The 17489-nt window shown below is 38.0% G+C and overlaps 1 protein-coding gene across 2 annotated transcripts in view; it reads right to left on the bottom strand.

Annotated features, from left to right (window-relative positions):
- XPC (XPC complex subunit, DNA damage recognition and repair factor) overlaps nucleotides 1-17489 on the bottom strand; it is a 26906-nt gene extending 9417 nt beyond the window's left edge. Inside the window, exons 1-10 of one of the 2 annotated variants that reach the window (XR_005555231.1) lie at nucleotides 16825-17489; nucleotides 15664-15856; nucleotides 14576-14691; nucleotides 12584-12698; nucleotides 11182-11266; nucleotides 5087-5244; nucleotides 4729-4843; nucleotides 4131-4220; nucleotides 1898-2788; nucleotides 505-665 (exon numbers count right to left, since the gene is read on the bottom strand). Coding sequence is in view for 1 of the 2 variants with exons in the window: in XM_039331783.1 (XP_039187717.1) it covers nucleotides 505-665; nucleotides 1898-2788; nucleotides 4131-4220; nucleotides 4729-4843; nucleotides 5087-5244; nucleotides 11182-11266; nucleotides 12584-12698; nucleotides 14576-14691; nucleotides 15664-15856; nucleotides 16825-16951 (2051 nt within the window). In the remaining variant the exon portion in view is untranslated. The remainder of the gene's footprint in view (nucleotides 1-504; nucleotides 666-1897; nucleotides 2789-4130; nucleotides 4221-4728; nucleotides 4844-5086; nucleotides 5245-11181; nucleotides 11267-12583; nucleotides 12699-14575; nucleotides 14692-15663; nucleotides 15857-16824) is intronic. The other variant, XM_039331783.1, reaches the window with a different exon arrangement.

Below are 17489 nucleotides of genomic sequence, written 5' to 3'. Positions count from 1 at the left end.
GGGGGTGTTAAGCTGCCCCACCCACCCCGCACTCACTTACCTAGCAGGCAGGCCTCCTCGCCTGCCCATTTCTTCTTCTGAGGCATCTTCTGCAGCCAGCCCTGCATTACTCAGGCCTGCATTTCTGGAAAGGCCACTGCAGCCGAGAACCGAGTTATGGATTGAATCATAGCTCGGTACTTGGTTACAGAGGCCTTCCAGAAAGGCCTGACAGCAAAATGCAGGCCCGAATGCAGCTGCAGAACTTTGGCCCCAGAAGAATTGGACCGGCTAGGTGGGGCTGTCGGTGCCGGAGGTGAGGTAAGTAGCAGGGGGTTGGACTACTCCAAAAATAAGACCTGGTGCCTCTTTTGGAGGCAAAAAAAAAAAAAAAAAGAACCGGTCTTATTTTCAGGGAAACACAGGTAGTTGTAAGGTATTGCCAGTGGGACAATCTGATGATCCCAAACCTGTGTATCAAATGAAGCAATGTTTCACAGCATACACATCTGAGAAATGTCTCACCTGGAGTAGACAGCTTCCCCTCGGCAATATCCTATAATTGAAGCTGTCTCGGGATATATGGCCTCATACTTCAGAAGATGCCTCTTCAAAGCATAAAGTGGGTGATTCTTGTATTCACTGACAGATTTTGGCAAAGGCTGATTTTGAAGTTTAGCTAAAAACTGAGAATCGTGTTATTAGCAATAGACTATAGAGGAAACCAATTACAAATATATTTTTTCAGCTTTTGGAAGACTAGATAAAAGACAGTATTGAGGCCTGGTATGTAAACACTACCTCAGTTCAAAATTTAGCATTTAAATAACTATTAGATACATTATCTAAGCATCATTGGCAAGCTTACTTTTCCCGGAAGGGATCTCAATTTTTCTTGCTTTCACTGTGTGAATGATGGAAGCTACAGTTAAGGAGTTTTGGTTCAAAGAAACGTGAGAGGTCGAGTCAGCTAAAACCATGAACTTGCCCAGGAGGCCTTCTTCTATATGGTTCCAGACTACAAATTGGTCTCCCTAAAAATATGCATTTGATCCCCCCTTTCCAGAATTTAGGAAAATGTAAACATTCATCTCTCCCCCTAAGCTTGTTAATTGATTTAATTGCACCTATGTCAATATCATCTTTTACATGCTTCGTAATTTTATTCTATTTAATTTCAGCTGCCATAATGCTTATACAAGCAGAACGGTGGGGAATACATTTAATCAATCAAATGTAGTATGATGTTGAATGAAAGTATCAATCCACTGGAGTTTTACTGAAGATAAAACATATATGTTGGGTAACATCCAATTTGAAAAACAAAGAAATAAATACAAGCTAAAGAGTGTGGCTCACTTGATTGCTACATATAATTTCTGAGGTCTGAACACTTCTTATTTTCATACACTTCTCATAATAGATTGGACAACCATTTGTCTGAAATGATACAGGGTTTCCTACCTGAGCAGGGGGTTGGACTAGAAGACCTCCAAGGTCCCTTCCAACTCTGTTACTTTGTTATTCTGTTATGATCAATGGAAAAATGTCCTTTAAATTTGAGAATGTGCAGGTATTTTCTTCTTAATGGCTATAAGGGCTAAATAGCCAGTCTTACTGAGGGATATCTAAAGAGGACAATTCACAAGCTCTGCTATCATTCAGCCAAGAACTGACTTGAAGAGAAACTGAATAAAAGCAGATAACGTTTGAGTTAGTGGGTAGACCAAGAGGAACAGATTAGCTAAGGTCTTGGATAAAAGAAGCAGTAAAGCAGATCAAGGTAAAAAGAGCGAGCTTTGGGTTTTCGCAATCCAGAGATCTAAATCTATCAGAAAAGGATAAAGAAAAAAAAATCAAGTCCTTCTGGATGTAATTTGATTACTGGAAAAATACCCTCCAGTGCCATTTTATTTACCTCTCTTTCTTCTTTTGTATCCCGTTCCACAGAAGAACTTTTGTACGGCTCTAAGGTATCTTCCCACCACTGGGCATCCACACGACACTTCCTTGTTGCAGTCATCCATGCTGGGTCGTATCTCTGTGTTATATCCTTTACAGATCCATTATCGTCAATGCCAATGATGTAGTACACTGGCTTTGAGGCATACTTGAAACATTCCAGAGGATGTCCAACATTGCCATGCATACAGTCCACACATACCCATCGATCTTCTCGCTCAAGAAAAACCTCTACCCACTGGTCTGTCCCTTTCAATACAACTGACCTCTGCTCTTCTTCTTCATCACTAGAAATTATTTTGTTTTTCTTCTTGGGTGGGACTGAAGAACATGGACTGACTGTTTTGTCTACCGAATTACCAATTATCTCTGAGTCCTTCTGTTGTTTCGACACAGATCGTTGCCTGTTAACAATTGCTTTTGTTTTCAGGGTTCTTAGCGTTGTTTTGGGGGTTCCTAGTGATGACTTCATTTTTTTTCTGGGAATTTCAAAGTCCTCATCAGATATGCTACCATCATCATTTTCCTCAGGAGGACAGAATTCAGAATCATTATTCTCACTGTCTCCACTCTCTTCTTTATATGACACTTTTGATGCCACTTGCCGTCGTCGGTCATTTTTAGGCCTGCCCAGCCCTTCTTCTGCCCTCAAACTCTTCTTATCATTCTCAGATTTTATATCTTTCTGAATATCTTCCTGTGATGAAGATTTCTTTCTTAGCTTTTTGGCCCTAGAGAGGCTTGGCTTCTTAGCAGTATCTACTCTTGTGCATTTTCTTGAGCTTTTGGCAGAATCGGGCAACGTCTCAGAAGTTACCAAAACAGAGCTTTTCTTGGAGGATTTTCCCTGAGAAAAAATATGTAGGAAAGTTGAAGATTTTAAGAGGCAAAAAGCAGAACAAGAAAATATGGATAGCTCCACTGAATTAAAATTCAAGTTGTTGACTTTAGAATGTGACCTGCTCTTAGATTATATTGGCTGTTCACGTCTTACAACCCAACATGAATTACAGGGCATCAGTGGAGATGCTGGATCTGTGGATTGTGCTGTTTGTTCCACTGGCACAGGAAGTCTCTGTAACAGAGCTTCACCACTACCATTCCTCATCTTTCGGGGCCTTTATGATGATGAAGAACTGCAAATCTGGAACACCTTTCAGCTCTTTCTCTGTCTTAACCATAAAGACTAGAAACACAGTTATTGATTTATAAGCAGACTTCTTCCCTTTAAAAAAAAACATGCATTATCTATATAAACTAGTTCTATTGCTCAGACAACAACTTTGTGAGTGTACCTCCCATCTGCAAGATGGGTAGTTGCATCTCTTTTCAGGCTATGGGCAGGGTAGTCTATGGCTTACCCTGCCTGCTTCCTACACACAGGCTACTGCCATATCATTTCTCAGCACCAGTTTCTATATTCTGCAGATACTGAATCAGGACCTACTGAAGAAAGCAGGAGAAATACAACCCAAGAGGTTATGTACAGTCATTCTTGACTTACAATCGATCCCCTTAGTGACTGTTCAAATTTATAACGGACCTCCAAGGGGTATTATAACTTGGTTTCAAAGTTTCAATAGCCCCCTCTAGTCACATGACTGCACGTTAGGTGCTCAGTAACTGCCTCACATTTATGGCTGCTTGCTGAAAACAAGCATTTACTTCTTATTTTTTGCAAAATCAGCCCATAGCGAACCACTGGTGAACACTTTCGTAACCACAGTGTTTGGTTAACAACAGCTAAAAAAAATCATAAAATCCGGTAGGTCACTTGAGTGACTCATTTTATGACCATCACAACTTACGACCATGATGGGCAGTCGCTACATCACAGTCATTAAATCGAGGAGTACTGTTTAACAATAGTTACCATTTGAAGAAATGACTAAGTACAATCTTATCCGACTTTCAAACCATAGGTTGTCTGGCCTATTCCAGGAACTGTAATTATCTCACTTTAAAATAATCTTAAATATATATATTTGGATAGGCAAATTTTCTTTATTTCCAGAATAATAAGGAATTAATAAAGACTTGAAGAAATTAAGGAAAACAAATCAAAGTTCATCCAGAAACGTAAGCAAAAATATTAAAAATAGACACCAAACAGGATTACTACAAAGTAAGTGTTCAGGGAAGATCTTCTCCAGGAAAAACAAAGATAGCTACCATTTTGCCATACTTACCTTCCCTGATGGCTCTTTCAGAGGAATGGGTTGTAAAGACAATACAAGTCGGCAGAATAGATGAAGTGCTCGAAGAATAAGTAAAAATATCTATTAGGAGAAAAAAAAACCAGTTTGGAATCTGATTTTTGTATCTCTCCTTTCTCCATTCAGTGTTAACACTATTTACCCACAGGATAATTGCTGCAAATGTTTTGAAATCAAACAAATATATAATTTGTATATAATGTGCAAAACAGGTTCCCCTTCCCTACAATTATGACAATTGAAGCCTTAATCTTTTTCCCTAGTACCATGAAAGCTAACACTGCTGCACATCTTTGTGTATATGTGTGTGTACATATAAACACTCAGATTCACACATGTATAATGTCCGATAAATTTCTTCTATGCTATGCTCAGCATAAAAACAAAGAATTTCCAATAATGACATCAATGGCTAAAGGAGAGAGATGTGTACAGAAATCTCTGGAGGTCTGTCTTTCTTTTTATATGTGAAAAATACAAGCTTCCAGCCTCTACCTCCCTCACATTATCCTTACTACGATTACGATACAGCAGGGATCCAGCATGCCTTGCAAAGTCTTCTATGACTTACCTGCACCAGTTCCGCCTCATCTCGTGCAGCATAGACAGCAAAGCGCCTCTCTAGAGTAACCCGCCAATCTTCACTATCGGAGAGCTGATCGTTAATAGTAAAAGTTGCAGAAAACCTTTATTTTAAGAACAAGAGAACCATAATTTATTTATTTGCCCAGTCATTTATCTCTCCTATGGAAGCTGGAATGGCGGGGTAAGGAAGCTATCTCAGTCTTACAGTTAAACTAAAAAGAAGACTCCCTCACACTTACTTCCTTATTCTTGGAGTAATCATAGTCACAGAAAGCCGGATTTTCCACTGATGGACCCTAAATTCATTTAAAAAAGCAATGGAAATTTTTAAAAAAAACCCTTACCAATTCACCAGATTTGACAGAAATAGACGGTTGATGCGATCTACAGAGTCTTTGGTGAAGCGAATGGGAATGATAGAAAGCCCAATCGCTTGAAGATCTGGCTGAAGGCAGATCCTGTTCCTGTGGAAACCGTTGGCCAACAGGCACAGTAAGTGAACCTGTTGGGAAAAGGACATGGATCCTAAGAAAGCAAGCAGTCTTAGGGTACAACAGAGATACTGAAGTGTTTTTTACAATTCAGGGGACAGGCCCAATATGGTTCAGCTCTGCTCGCCCCACAACACCTTAATGGTTGACAGAAGACAAAAAAGCCACCAAAAACATAAATTTTAAGCACCCCAATCATCCAGGTCACTGTACTGGTTAATTCCTATTAAAAAGTATCTCATTCCATTCTTTAGTCTCTAGGGCCCAGGCATAGACCATCATTTTGTGGAAGAAGACCCAATTTGGGCTTTCAATGGTATGCTAGGGCTAAACTTCCTCAAAATAGGCAAGGGCAGGTTAAACTATAAATGTGCACCTCAATTTTATACATAATTAATTAATAATGAATAAAGTCATTATTCCTCATACATTTAACAATTTCTTCTCATCCCCATTATATTAAATATTAGAATTGGATGGCAGCATTTCAAGGCGCTCCCAGGGCCAAGGCTTTGGGGAGCTGGTAGTAGCTCCGAGGTCTGACACCATATATCCCCTTCTTTTCAAGACTGGGGGGGGGGGAAAGAAGAAAAGGAAGAAGAAAAAAAGGAAAGAAAAATGCATATTTTGGAAATCATTTGTAGAGTTACAGTTCTTTCATGACCAACTGGAATGAATATTCTGACTTCAACCAAGGGGTGAAATAGCTTTATTTCTCTTCTCTCCCTGGATTATATAAAATTCATGTTTTATATGAATTTCATGAAATTCTGGTATGAATGGTAGATGGTATTATAACCCTCAGCCCTTAGCTCATACATTTTCCAGGCCAAGCCCACCTGTTACGTTTGCAGCGTTAAAGTATGCACTGAGACCAAAGGGCTTTTCCTGCATTATTCTAATTATATCATGATGTGTTGTGAGAGACTACAGGAAGTTAATATTCTCTGACTCAAGCCTTAAATGTTTCTACTGTCACAGAGTTGAATTTTAACTGAGTATCAGTTTGACAGTTGGTTTCTTTTTGAGGCTGTATTTACACCTGCTAGTGTTTTAACTGCTCAGTTTATTTTTAAGATACATGTGGCAGTTGCATTTGAAAATGTGGTTTTAAATTTGCATTTACAGATCATATGCCACTGCATACAGATCATATGCAACTGCACTAAAAAGGTTTTTCAAATAAAATTCAGTTTTATTACAGAATGTGCAAAAGAAATTAATCCTTTATGTTTATTGAGTGCTAATTTAAAATACTGTTATATACACAGGAATATTTTTTTAAATCCTCCCAAAATTCAGGATGCTATTTTCCCAGTAAGAATATATTGAATTACTCTTTGAAAATCACAACTTCCGGTGGATCTGCGTTGGGCGATGGCGGCTACTTTGTAGCCGTCCTCCTGGGTAAGTGTAATGAACCGCTATGAACAGCAGACATCAGCTGTTCAGCGGTTCAAAATCCCCCTCCCGGGCAAAGGGGGGGGGCAGAGGGTAGTCTGAATAGTGGTAGAGCCTCTTATGTACCCCCAATTTTTCTTTTTTGGGGGTGACAGAGTGCTCCCACGGAGTTCAGACTGTCTCCGCTTCCCAGCTGCTTTTGTCCTTGGGACAAAACAAGCCCTCGCAACCACCTCCGCGTTTAAAGTGATTTAGTGAGTTTTTTTTTAAGAAGCGGACAGAGTTGTTTAGAGGATTTATTTTTTTGCTTTCCTTGACTTTACATGTATTTTAAATTTAAAGGTTTATTCTTTTGTTATAGTCTTTCTCTTTATTTTTTGCTTTTTGCTGAAAGGGAAAGTAAAATGGCGATCGGCAGACTTTCTAGTGTTTTTTTTTTTGGGAAGCTAGAATGGCGATTGGCTTTTTTACCTTCTCTTTTTTTTTCTTTCTTCTTTTTAAGGACTGGATGGATTTTAGAGTATTATTAATTTTTGTTGTTTAATTTTCTAAACATTATTGTTTTGGTTTGATTTTTTGTTTTGCTTTTTGTATTTTTAAAAGGCAGGCATTTTGTTTCCCCCCCCCTTCTTTTTTTCACTTTAACGATTGGAGTGTATATTCTAATTTCTTTTATTGATTTATTTTTCGCCTTTTTTGATTTTATTTTAAATCCAAAGGTTTATTGTTTTGTTTACAGTCTTTTTTTTTTACTATTTGCTTTTTTGTTGAAAGAGAAAGTAAATGGCGATCGGGAGACCTTCTAGCATTTTTCTCTTTTTTTTTTTTTTTTTTTTGGGGAAGCTAGAGTGGCGATCGGCTTTTTTTACTTTCTCCTTTTTTTTTTCTTTTTAATGAATTGGATGGATTTTAGAAGTATTATTATTGTTTTGGTTTGATTTGTTGCTTTGTCTCTTGTATTTTTAAAGGGCAGGCATTCTGGTTTTGGTCTGATTTTTTGTTTTGCTTTTTGTATTTTTAAAAGGCAGGCATTTTGGTTTTTCTTCCCTTTTTTTCTCACTTTAACGATTGGAGTGTATATTTTAACTTTTTGTTTTGGTTTGATTTGTGGTTTAGTCTCTTGTATTTTTAAAGGGCAGGCATTCTGGTTTTTTCCCTCCTCTTTTCCTTCTTTTTTTTCATTTTAATGATTGGAGTGTATATCTTAATTTTTTTTATTTTTTTTTTTTTTCTTTTCTAACTCCCTTTTTTTATTTTTTTATTTTTCTCATTATTTTAAAGATTTTCCTTTGAGGGAGTTATGATTTTCTTTTGAAGTAATTTTTGTAATTTTTAAGAAGGAGTAAAGTTTTTTTTTTAAGATGGCTCCAAAGCGTCCACTGAATTTCACAGTTCCTAAATCTTCTGTGGCCCAGCCAACAACTGTGAAGGATATGCAACAAATGATGGGAAATTTTACAATTCAAATTAGGGCAGAAATGAAAAAGATTTTGGAAGAAAATAATAAGATTTTGAGGCAAGACATAGTTTTGGCTTTAAAAGGAGTTGCTTCTGTTCTTGAAAAGTTGAATTCCCATGTGGAAGAAGTAGCTGAAAAAGTGGAATTAATGGAGGGGAAAATTGAAAGTATGGAAAAAGAAATGGAAAACGAGATTCTTATGCTTCAATATGGTCAAATGGAATACGCCTTAAGAATTAGGGGCTTGGAAGAGTCCTTGCAAGAAGATCTGAAAGAGATGGTTGCAAAGGACTTTGCTGTAATTTTGAATAAAGAAAAAGAAGGAATACTTAGTGAAATTGAAAAACTATTTAGAGTTAACTCTGCGGTGGCAGTACAAAAGAATTTGCCAAGAGATGTGGTAATTTACTTTGGGAAGAAATCTTTACGCAATGAAATTATACAAGCTTTTTATAAGAAGAGATTTCAAATTGCTTCACAAGATGTTATAATTTTAAAGGAGATCCCATCTAAAATTTTAAGAAGAAGAAAGGAGTTTGCCTTTTTAGCAAATGAACTTAAAATGAGACGAATTTCGTTTAGATGGGATGTTCCGATTGGAATGGTGGTGAATTACCTGGGAATATGTTACAGACTTAATACTGTTTCTCAAGCAAAAGATTTTTATACTTCAGTATTGGGGGTATGTTCATCTCCATCTATTAAGTTCAAGACTTTGGAAGAAATGGATGTAGAATTACAGTTTGAAGACTCTAAAATTGGGCAACCCCTGTTTAAGAGATCTCAACATGTTCAGATTGAGGAGCAGGAGACAACTTGTGTAGCACAAAACTGTAAAGAAAAGCAGCAACTGAAGAAGAGTAATGAAATTTCACACCTAGTGATTGCTGAATCTGTGGGAGAAGCAAGACCCATAAATCCTTTGGAGCAATCTTCAAGGATGGAAGGGTCATCTGAGATGAAAAAGGGGAAATTCCAGCCTGAGGGGCGTCAACAAGTTGAGAGGAAGGGGCAGAGGAAAATCTGTGCAACGTATAATTGTAAAGAAAAAGACCAACAGAATAAGGAGCTTAAGGAATCCCCACATGTACTGGCTTCTGAGCCGTTGGGAGACTCAGAAAATTTGGAGCAGCTTTTGAGAACAGATCCTAAAGCATTTGTTTTAAGCTTTATGACGAAAATGGACAATCGAGGCTGACAATAATAATATCAGTATGATAATGAATGGAGAATGAAAATGGACAATTGAGATTGATAAGGACTGGGGTTTTTGTGGTTGCAACTTGTTACTGATGAAGATTTGAATATCTATTGTGTTTATGGTGGATGGAATTTCTTATAGTGTTAATCTGATAAGATTTAAATGAGTATAAAGGTGTCTTGTTTTTTTTTCCTTTTTTAAGTTTTAAGTAATGTATAAATTTGTGTTTTGGGGGAGTTTATGAAAATGATAATAATATTTAAGATATTAGAAGGATTGGAGTATATTACAATGTGTTTAGTGTTTTGAGCGGGATTTTTAATGTTTAAAGTTTTAAGTAATGTTTAGATTTGTGTTTTTGACTGACTATAATTTGTTTGTTCTAATGTTTCAAGTTTTGATTGTTTAAATTTGTGTTTTGGAGGGACTATAACTCGTTTAACTAAATGTATTTAGACTTTATATTGTAGTTATAGATGTTTAAAGAAAGCAGTGCTTAAAATTGTGTCTTGGAAGAAACTTATGTAGAAGGATGGATAATATTATAAGTAAGATTAGAAGATTTTTAGAGTATATTATAATGTGTTTATTATTATTTTTTAGAAATAATTCATTTAATTTAAGGTTTTTAGGATTGTTTAGGATTTATAGGTGTCTTAAGTTTTATATGTGTTTTAAGTTCTTTTTCTTTTTTTTCTTTTGAAACATTTTGGATAAGCCTGTAATCAACTCTGGGAGGTTCAGGGGAGGGTTAGGGAGGTTTGGGGAGTTGGGGGAGGGTATGGGTAGGTGGGCGGGTTTGGGGAGGGGATTTATTTTGTAAAATGTTAAAAATTCTCAATAAAAAAAAAAAAAAAAAAAAAAAAAAAAAAGAAAATCACTAACATATCTAGATGTGTACTATTTATTTATTATCCCTTCTTTATTGTTTTTTACAAATGACTCAAGGCAGCAAACATATCCAATACACCTTCCTCCTTCTATTTTCCCTACAAAAACAACCCTGTGAGGTGGGATGAGCTGAGAGAGAATGACAGGCTCAAAGTCACCCAGCTGGCTTTCATGGCTAAGGTGGGACTTAATCTCATGGTCTCTGCATTCTAGCCTAGTGCCTTAACCACTAGACCAAACTGACTCTCTTATGTACTTCCATAATGTTCCTCCAATAGTAAAAACTGCTCAACTGTGAAACAGTTATGAAACATTTATACAGCAATAAGCTCACCTTTCAGAAAATTGATTATGCCGAACCTGGAAAATTACCAATCAGGAATATTTTAACAGCATACTGCAGTGGTGGCGAACCTATGTCACGCATGCCAGAGATGGCACTCGGAGCCCTCTCTGGGGGCACGCATGCTGTCGCCACAGCCCTGCCTCCTCCTGTGGCCCCCTCCTCACTAGCAGCCTCCCCGGAGTAGCCCCCAGGTGTGGCCCATGCAAAGCCAAGGACATGGCAGCCAGGCAGCAGGGATAAGACTCCGCCCTCGCGCCCCGTCGTGTGCAGATGATGCTGCAGGGCGCGGGCGGAGGGCGTGGCCGCCATGATGCTGCTGGGCTGCCTGGGGAATCTGTAGCAGGCCATGGAGGCAGTGGGTGGCGCTGCGGGTGGGTGGGTGGGGGCAGGGGGGGCGGAGCGGAGCAGGGGCGGGAGAGACCAGGGAGGTTTTTGGGCACTCGGTCTCTAAAAGGTTCGCCATCACTGGCATACTGCATTGTAAGTCCTGCATTGAACAGGGGCTTGATTAGATGACCCTAACTCTAAAGTATCTTCAAATTCAATTAGTTTAATTGCCAGGATAAATTGATAAATGTAATACTTCAGATAATGAACTTTGCCCCTAGAAGTCTCCCAATTTTCTGATAACTTAACCCTGAAGATCCAACCTTATGGGTATTTTCGCGGACTTCTTTGCTGAAGCGTTTCACCATTCGACGGAGATATGTCTCAAACTCAGCTTGCCGTTTCTCTCTGCAAGATTTCATGCAAACCAAATCTATGAGTTTTATTTCATTATTTTATTTTATTTATATCCTGCCTTTATTACTTCTAGAAATAACTCAAGATGGCAAACATACCTAATACTCCTTCCTCCTCCTATTTTTCCCATAACAACAACCCTGTGAGTTTCTAGCCTAGTGCTTTAACCACTAGACCAAACTGACTCTATGTTATAATGATTTTAGGATGTCTCTTTCTAATTAAGTCCCATTTTGTTGTCCCTGAAGGCTCTTTCAAAAATGGTTGCTGGGAATCTTATTATTTCAGGCAAAAATACATGAAAAGGGAAGCAAAACCCTAGCAATTTTTTTTTTTAAAATTGCAGCTCTGATTAAGTACATAAAGCAGTTGTTCATTTTCCATCAGTCTCTTAAAAGTGCACAGTCCCCACCCGTAATCTAGATTCTGAGCAATCATTTAAAACAAGAAACTGCAAGGACAACTTAATATATTGTCAGAAGCTGTACACTATATGTGACTCTTGGCTGTGTGAATTCCTTTCTTTTATTTGGCAATATGTACTTTGCTTCCTAATGTCATAGGAGTCCATTACAAATAGTCCTAGACTTACAACTGTCCGTTTAACAAGTATTTGAAGTTATAATAGCTTCAGAAAAATCGACTTATGACCTGTCCTCAAAATCACACCACTCTCATGATCATGTGATCACAATTTGGGCGCCTGGCAACTGACTCGCATTTGTTAATAGTTGCATCATCTTGCAGGCATATGGTCACAATTTGTGACCTTCCCAGTTGGCTTCTGACGAATAAAATTAATTGGGGAAGCCGAATTTGCTTAACAACCACATGATTTGCTTAATTGACCACAGTAAAAATGGTTGTAAAATTTGGTCTTGCCATATGACGACTTGCTTAAGCAATGCATCGCTAAACAACCAAAATTCTGATCTCAATTCTAGTCAAATGTCAAAACAATACAAAGTAAAATATAACAAGAAATGGTTGTAATAGCCAAAAATAAGGACAGCACAAACAAAATATCAACGAAGGTTACCAAAACCCTAAGCAAGAACTGATTTTTCTTAATCTTAAAAGTATAAGATTAATAATTATAAACAGCAACGGTATTTATAAAACTTGGGGACCAAATTGGAAAAAGAAACTATAGCAAAATCTCAGAAAATCTTTTATATGGACTCTTTCCCTCTATAAGTCAAATCAATTGTGAAAACCACCAAATATTATTAGGTTATTAATTATTATTTTAAATGTATTGGCCACCCAACTCCACTAGGCGTCCACTCTACATGGATGTCCACCTACCTTCTCTCTCTCTTCTTTGCTTGTTCAGGTGTTTCAATTTCTATCTCAACAGTTGGGTTGGGCAGCTTTGGTGCCTTAAGTTCTTTCAGCATCTCGATCTCAGGTTCACAAAGTTCTGGAAACAAAGTTCTAAATCTAACCAGGGTGTTTCAAACAGAACTGAACAGTTCCAATTCAGGGCTGCCTCCCATTTGGTCTCAATGACAGAAAATTAAGAAGACACATGAAGGCATAAGGTATTACAACAATTATTTTGCATATTTTGGCAACAGGCTAAGCAATATGTGCCTATAAATCTAACAAATACTCTGCCTATCAATCAGGCAAATATCACATTCTTTTATGAATCACTCTTCCCCAACTGGAAACTCTAATACAGGAGTCTGCAACCTTGATAACTTCAGCTCCCAGAATTCCTTCTGGGAGCTGAAGTCCACAAGCCTTAAAATTGTCAAGGTTGCAGACCCCTGCTCTAATAGACATTACTGGCTTTGCTGGACTGGGTTTTAGGGAGCTATATTTCCAACATACCTATAAGGTATCAGATTGGAGAAGACATCAATAAATGTCTGTTATGGCACATAGCCCATGTTACATTGGAAATCTAGTATTTAATGCAATATTTTCTTCTGTTCTAACACCAACCCAAAAGCCATATCTAGCCCATAAGGAATCATTATTAAATGAGGTAATACTTTTATTAAACAACCTTTTTCAGCATAGAAAATAATGATTATAGAAATGTTATACCAGTGTTTCTCAACCTTGACAATTTTAAGGCCTGTGGACTTCAACTCCCAGAATTCCACAGCCAGCAATTGTCAAGGTTGAGAAACACTGTGTTATACATAAAATATGGGTTCAGCTTTCACTTATTTCTAGATTTCTAAGGATTTTTATGGGGGGAAGCTAAAGCATAGTTCAGCATCCAGAAAGAATTTATTACATGTAGCTCTTGATTTACAACCATTTGTTTAGCATCTATTCAAATTTACAACAGCATGAAAATAGTGACTTACGACCGGTTTTTACGGTAACGTACGACTATTGCAACATCCCTTTGGTCATGTGATCAAAATCTGGGTGCTTGGCAACTGGCATTTATTTACAATAGTTGCATTCTTCCTGGGTCATGTGATCACTATTTGCAACTTTCCCAACTGGCTTCTGATAAGTCAATGGGGGAAGCCCAATTTGCTTAACATGAGTTGCTTAATAATCGCAGTGGTTCACTTAACAACTGTGGCAAAAAGGTCATAAAATCAGATATGACTCACTTAATCTTATCTAGCAACAGGAAGTCTGGTTTCAACTGTGGTCATAGGTCAAGGACTACTTGACCTACTCTTCCTCCCCTTTTTACAATCTTTTTTTCATTTTTAATTAATCAATTTATTGTACCATTTTAGGTCAGATAAACCACAACTAGTGGGAACGACTCACAAAGTAGTTATTGTAAGAGGAAAAAAGTGGGCGGTAGGATCTCTATGCAGATTGTCTTGAGCTCCTGAATAAAAGATTGGATCTAAATTATTTTTATTTATTTTTCACATTTTTAACCACCCATCTCCCTTAGTGTTCATAAATAAATAAATAAAGTTGATTTAAAATTATTATTTAAAACATTGCTGTTTTCACTACTTATATCTAAGGATGATCTTTGTGAAAGAGATGGATGACATGCTAAATGAAAGTTTCAGCCAACTCTACTTCCAGATAGTTCCTTCATCTTATTTGCAACTGAAGAAACAATATAATTCTCTACAATTTACTTATTTAATTTAATTTGTTACTCTGCAACACCTTGGAAAAAGCTTTTTTTAAAAAGTGAATCAGGCTCAGAGAGGCATAAAAGAAACACAACATTCAATAGATCTGTGATAAACTTTGGACAACTTCAGTATGAAAATAAGCATAAACCACGAGAAGCCAAAATAGCCATCAATAAATGAGACAAATGGCTTATATAGCAGAAAATGAAGAATGTATTACCTTCCACATCTTCCCATTCTTCCTCACTTTCCTCATCCTCATCTTCTTCTCTCTTTGTAATAATTAATTCTTTTTTTGCATCTGTTTTTTTCTTTAAAGGAATGCTCTGCAAACCGCTATTGAATTCAAAAAGAAATATACTACATTTTTTTCTTGTCTCGTTTACTGTTTTTCTTTCCCTGATATGGTAGTAATATTAACCCACTGTTTATTACTTTAGGCAACATAAAAAATAGTGTGTAACCAAAGCAGAAAATAAAAACCTCTAAATTCCTTATAGTTATTTCAAAGTGGAAAAAGGTACGAAACTTGAATAAGATAGCTAAATGCTTCAGGAGACATAAACAGGCCTCCAAAGAATCTTCACAGGTTAAGTGGGAAGAAGACTGCATGAAATTTAATAGTTACAAATGCAGTATTCTACAATTAGGAAAAACCAACCTAATTCCCAAGCATAACATTACGAGATATCTGCTGTGATAACAATAAGTGTGAAAAAGCCAATGCAGTTTAAACTTTGGCAAATAAAAGTTCCAATATATTTTGCATTGGTCAGAATCTGTTTTGGAGTACTCTGTTCAGTTTTGGATACATTTTAAGAGACCATTCTACTTTTTACAAAAATTAGACCAGAAGAAAAGATAAGCTGATAAGAAATTAAGTCTTATGAGTGATTGAAGGGACTAGGTAAGTTAGTCCTAAAAAATGGCAACTGAGAGGGGATGTAATGGCACTTTCCAAGTATCTGAAGAGCTGCCATACCTCTTCAGAATATCAAGTACAGTACTATTATCTATCTTTCCAGTGGTCTGTAATTCCAGAAAAAAAATTGAGATACTGGTTACCTTTTAGGCAAAAAACAACAACAACAACAACAACAACAGTAAGAGCAGTTTAACAATAGGAGATGCTGGGGTCCTGTTTTGTTTTCAAGCAGAAGCTAAACAGCCACCTCTAAAGATGTTTTATTCTGAATTCCCACAATAAGTAGTAGAGGGTTGCCCTAGGTAGCCTTAATGGACTCTTTCAATTCTAACAATTTGTATTTGTATTTTGAAAATGTCTACAAAAACTTTAAAGTTGCTCACCTGCATTTCCCCGCTTTTGGAAGGAAGCCTTGGCTTTCTATACCTCTATTCATTTCCTCCTTGACTTTGGATTTTGGTCTTTTTTCATTGGAATTTTTACGAAGTGGCTGAGGGACGTGTTCTTTATCTCTCGTTTTTCTAGATGGCAATTTGGGCCTAGTTTTCTTCTCAGGTTTTTCATCTTCAAAATCATCTGTATCAAAAATGATGAAAATTGCAAAAATCACTGGGAAAAAGTAGATTACAGATTTTTAAAGGGACTTTTTAAGCAAAAACCCACTTAATTTCCAATTATCTATTCAAAATTAAGCTGCAAGGATTATAAACTAACAATTAAGCTGCAAGGATTATAAACTAACAAGATGCTTCCGCTTAAGCGTGTAGACAAGCAGATATATTTTTTATTCTATTCAACAAAACTCTAAAACTTTCTATTAATGATAAAATCTTTTTTTTGATTCTCCTTAAAGTTGACTGAATATCCATGGTATATTAACAAAAACAAAGGCATAATAGTTCAATAACAAAATCAGCAGAAAGCTGTATCCTATTCTGATAGAATAAAGACCTGAAGTCATCCTTGTTTTCATTCTTCAGAAAAAAAGAGAGAAAAAGGAATTACGTAAGGTCCTTTCCATGAAACATTTAATAATTTGCGACAAAGAACTGCAAACTTACATAACCACAACAATAATTCTACAAGGAGAGCCCCATTCAAAGTGTGCTTTAATCACGTGGTATAACAACTCGAGTTTCATTCACTTCATTCTGTACACTACAGTATTGCACTTTAGTGTCGGCATGTATTGCACATACGCCACAAAGGTGTTTTTTTTTAGATATGGAAGATTAGAAACACTTGTTTTAAAGGAAAAATTAAAATGGGCGAGCAAAGGTACTGGGGAACTTTCTCTTAACATTTTTACATAAGCGTTGCATAACAGAAAACCGCCCGAAGCGCTCAAAGTTGCTAACTTCGCGTCGCCCAGGAAGGGCAATGAAACTATTCCATAAGAGGCGAAGGAAGGCGTGTGAAATCTGTCAGGACTGAGAAAAAGCTGCTTTAATTACAGCTCTGAAGTAACTTTTCCTGGCTGTCCCCAAGTCCCCACCCGCCCCCGCTACTTATCCTACTCCTGGTCGAGATCTGATTGTCTTTACCGTCTCGCTGCTCACAAGTTTTCAGACCCGGGGAAGAGGAGGAAGCGGCGCCGCCAGGTGGACCCTCTTCCTTGACTTTCTTGCAGGACCGCTGCACCTTCGAGACCCCTTTACGTTTCCCGACCATCCCGGCCGCTATTTCGCGAAAGAAAACAGCCCGATCCGCCAACCCCAGGCGCTGCAGAGCCACGAAGGAGAACAGCGACTAGGGAGGCAGAAGCCCGGCGGCCTCCCGAAGATGCCAAAGAGCGAGGCGTCTCTTTCGGACTTAGCGCAGGGCGGATGGGTGGCCAGGCTGTCGCTCCTTAGCAGCAGCCCTTATAACCCTCCTCCGTTACTCCAGCTTCTCGCAGGAGACAAGCCAGACAGAGCCACGCCGGGCGCTCCGGGCTTTCCGCGGCACCTCCTCCCTGACGTCCCTTCCGTGCCGGCGGCTCCGGAGAACCTGCGCTGCAGCGGACCGGGGGCTTTGGCGGGGATGCTTGCCCTTGGGAACCACTGGACTACTCCGGATCGAGCTGATTGAGCTTCGCATCTCTCCCTTGCATCGGAGGAAGCGCCCGCAACTTATTTCTCGGCTCCCTGGAAGCTTCCAAGAGGAAGCGTAAAAACGCTCAAGCTTCACGCCCGATCTATGAATATTCATTCACACGGGCGGTTTTGAA

Source organism: Crotalus tigris, unplaced genomic scaffold (assembly GCF_016545835.1).
Source record: "Crotalus tigris isolate CLP2741 ecotype Arizona unplaced genomic scaffold, ASM1654583v1 scf7180000024437.13266115, whole genome shotgun sequence".
Classification (NCBI taxonomy): domain Eukaryota; kingdom Metazoa; phylum Chordata; class Lepidosauria; order Squamata; family Viperidae; genus Crotalus; species Crotalus tigris.
The sequence above is the reverse complement of the archived record's forward strand: the minus strand, read 5'-3'. Positions and strand labels throughout refer to the sequence as shown.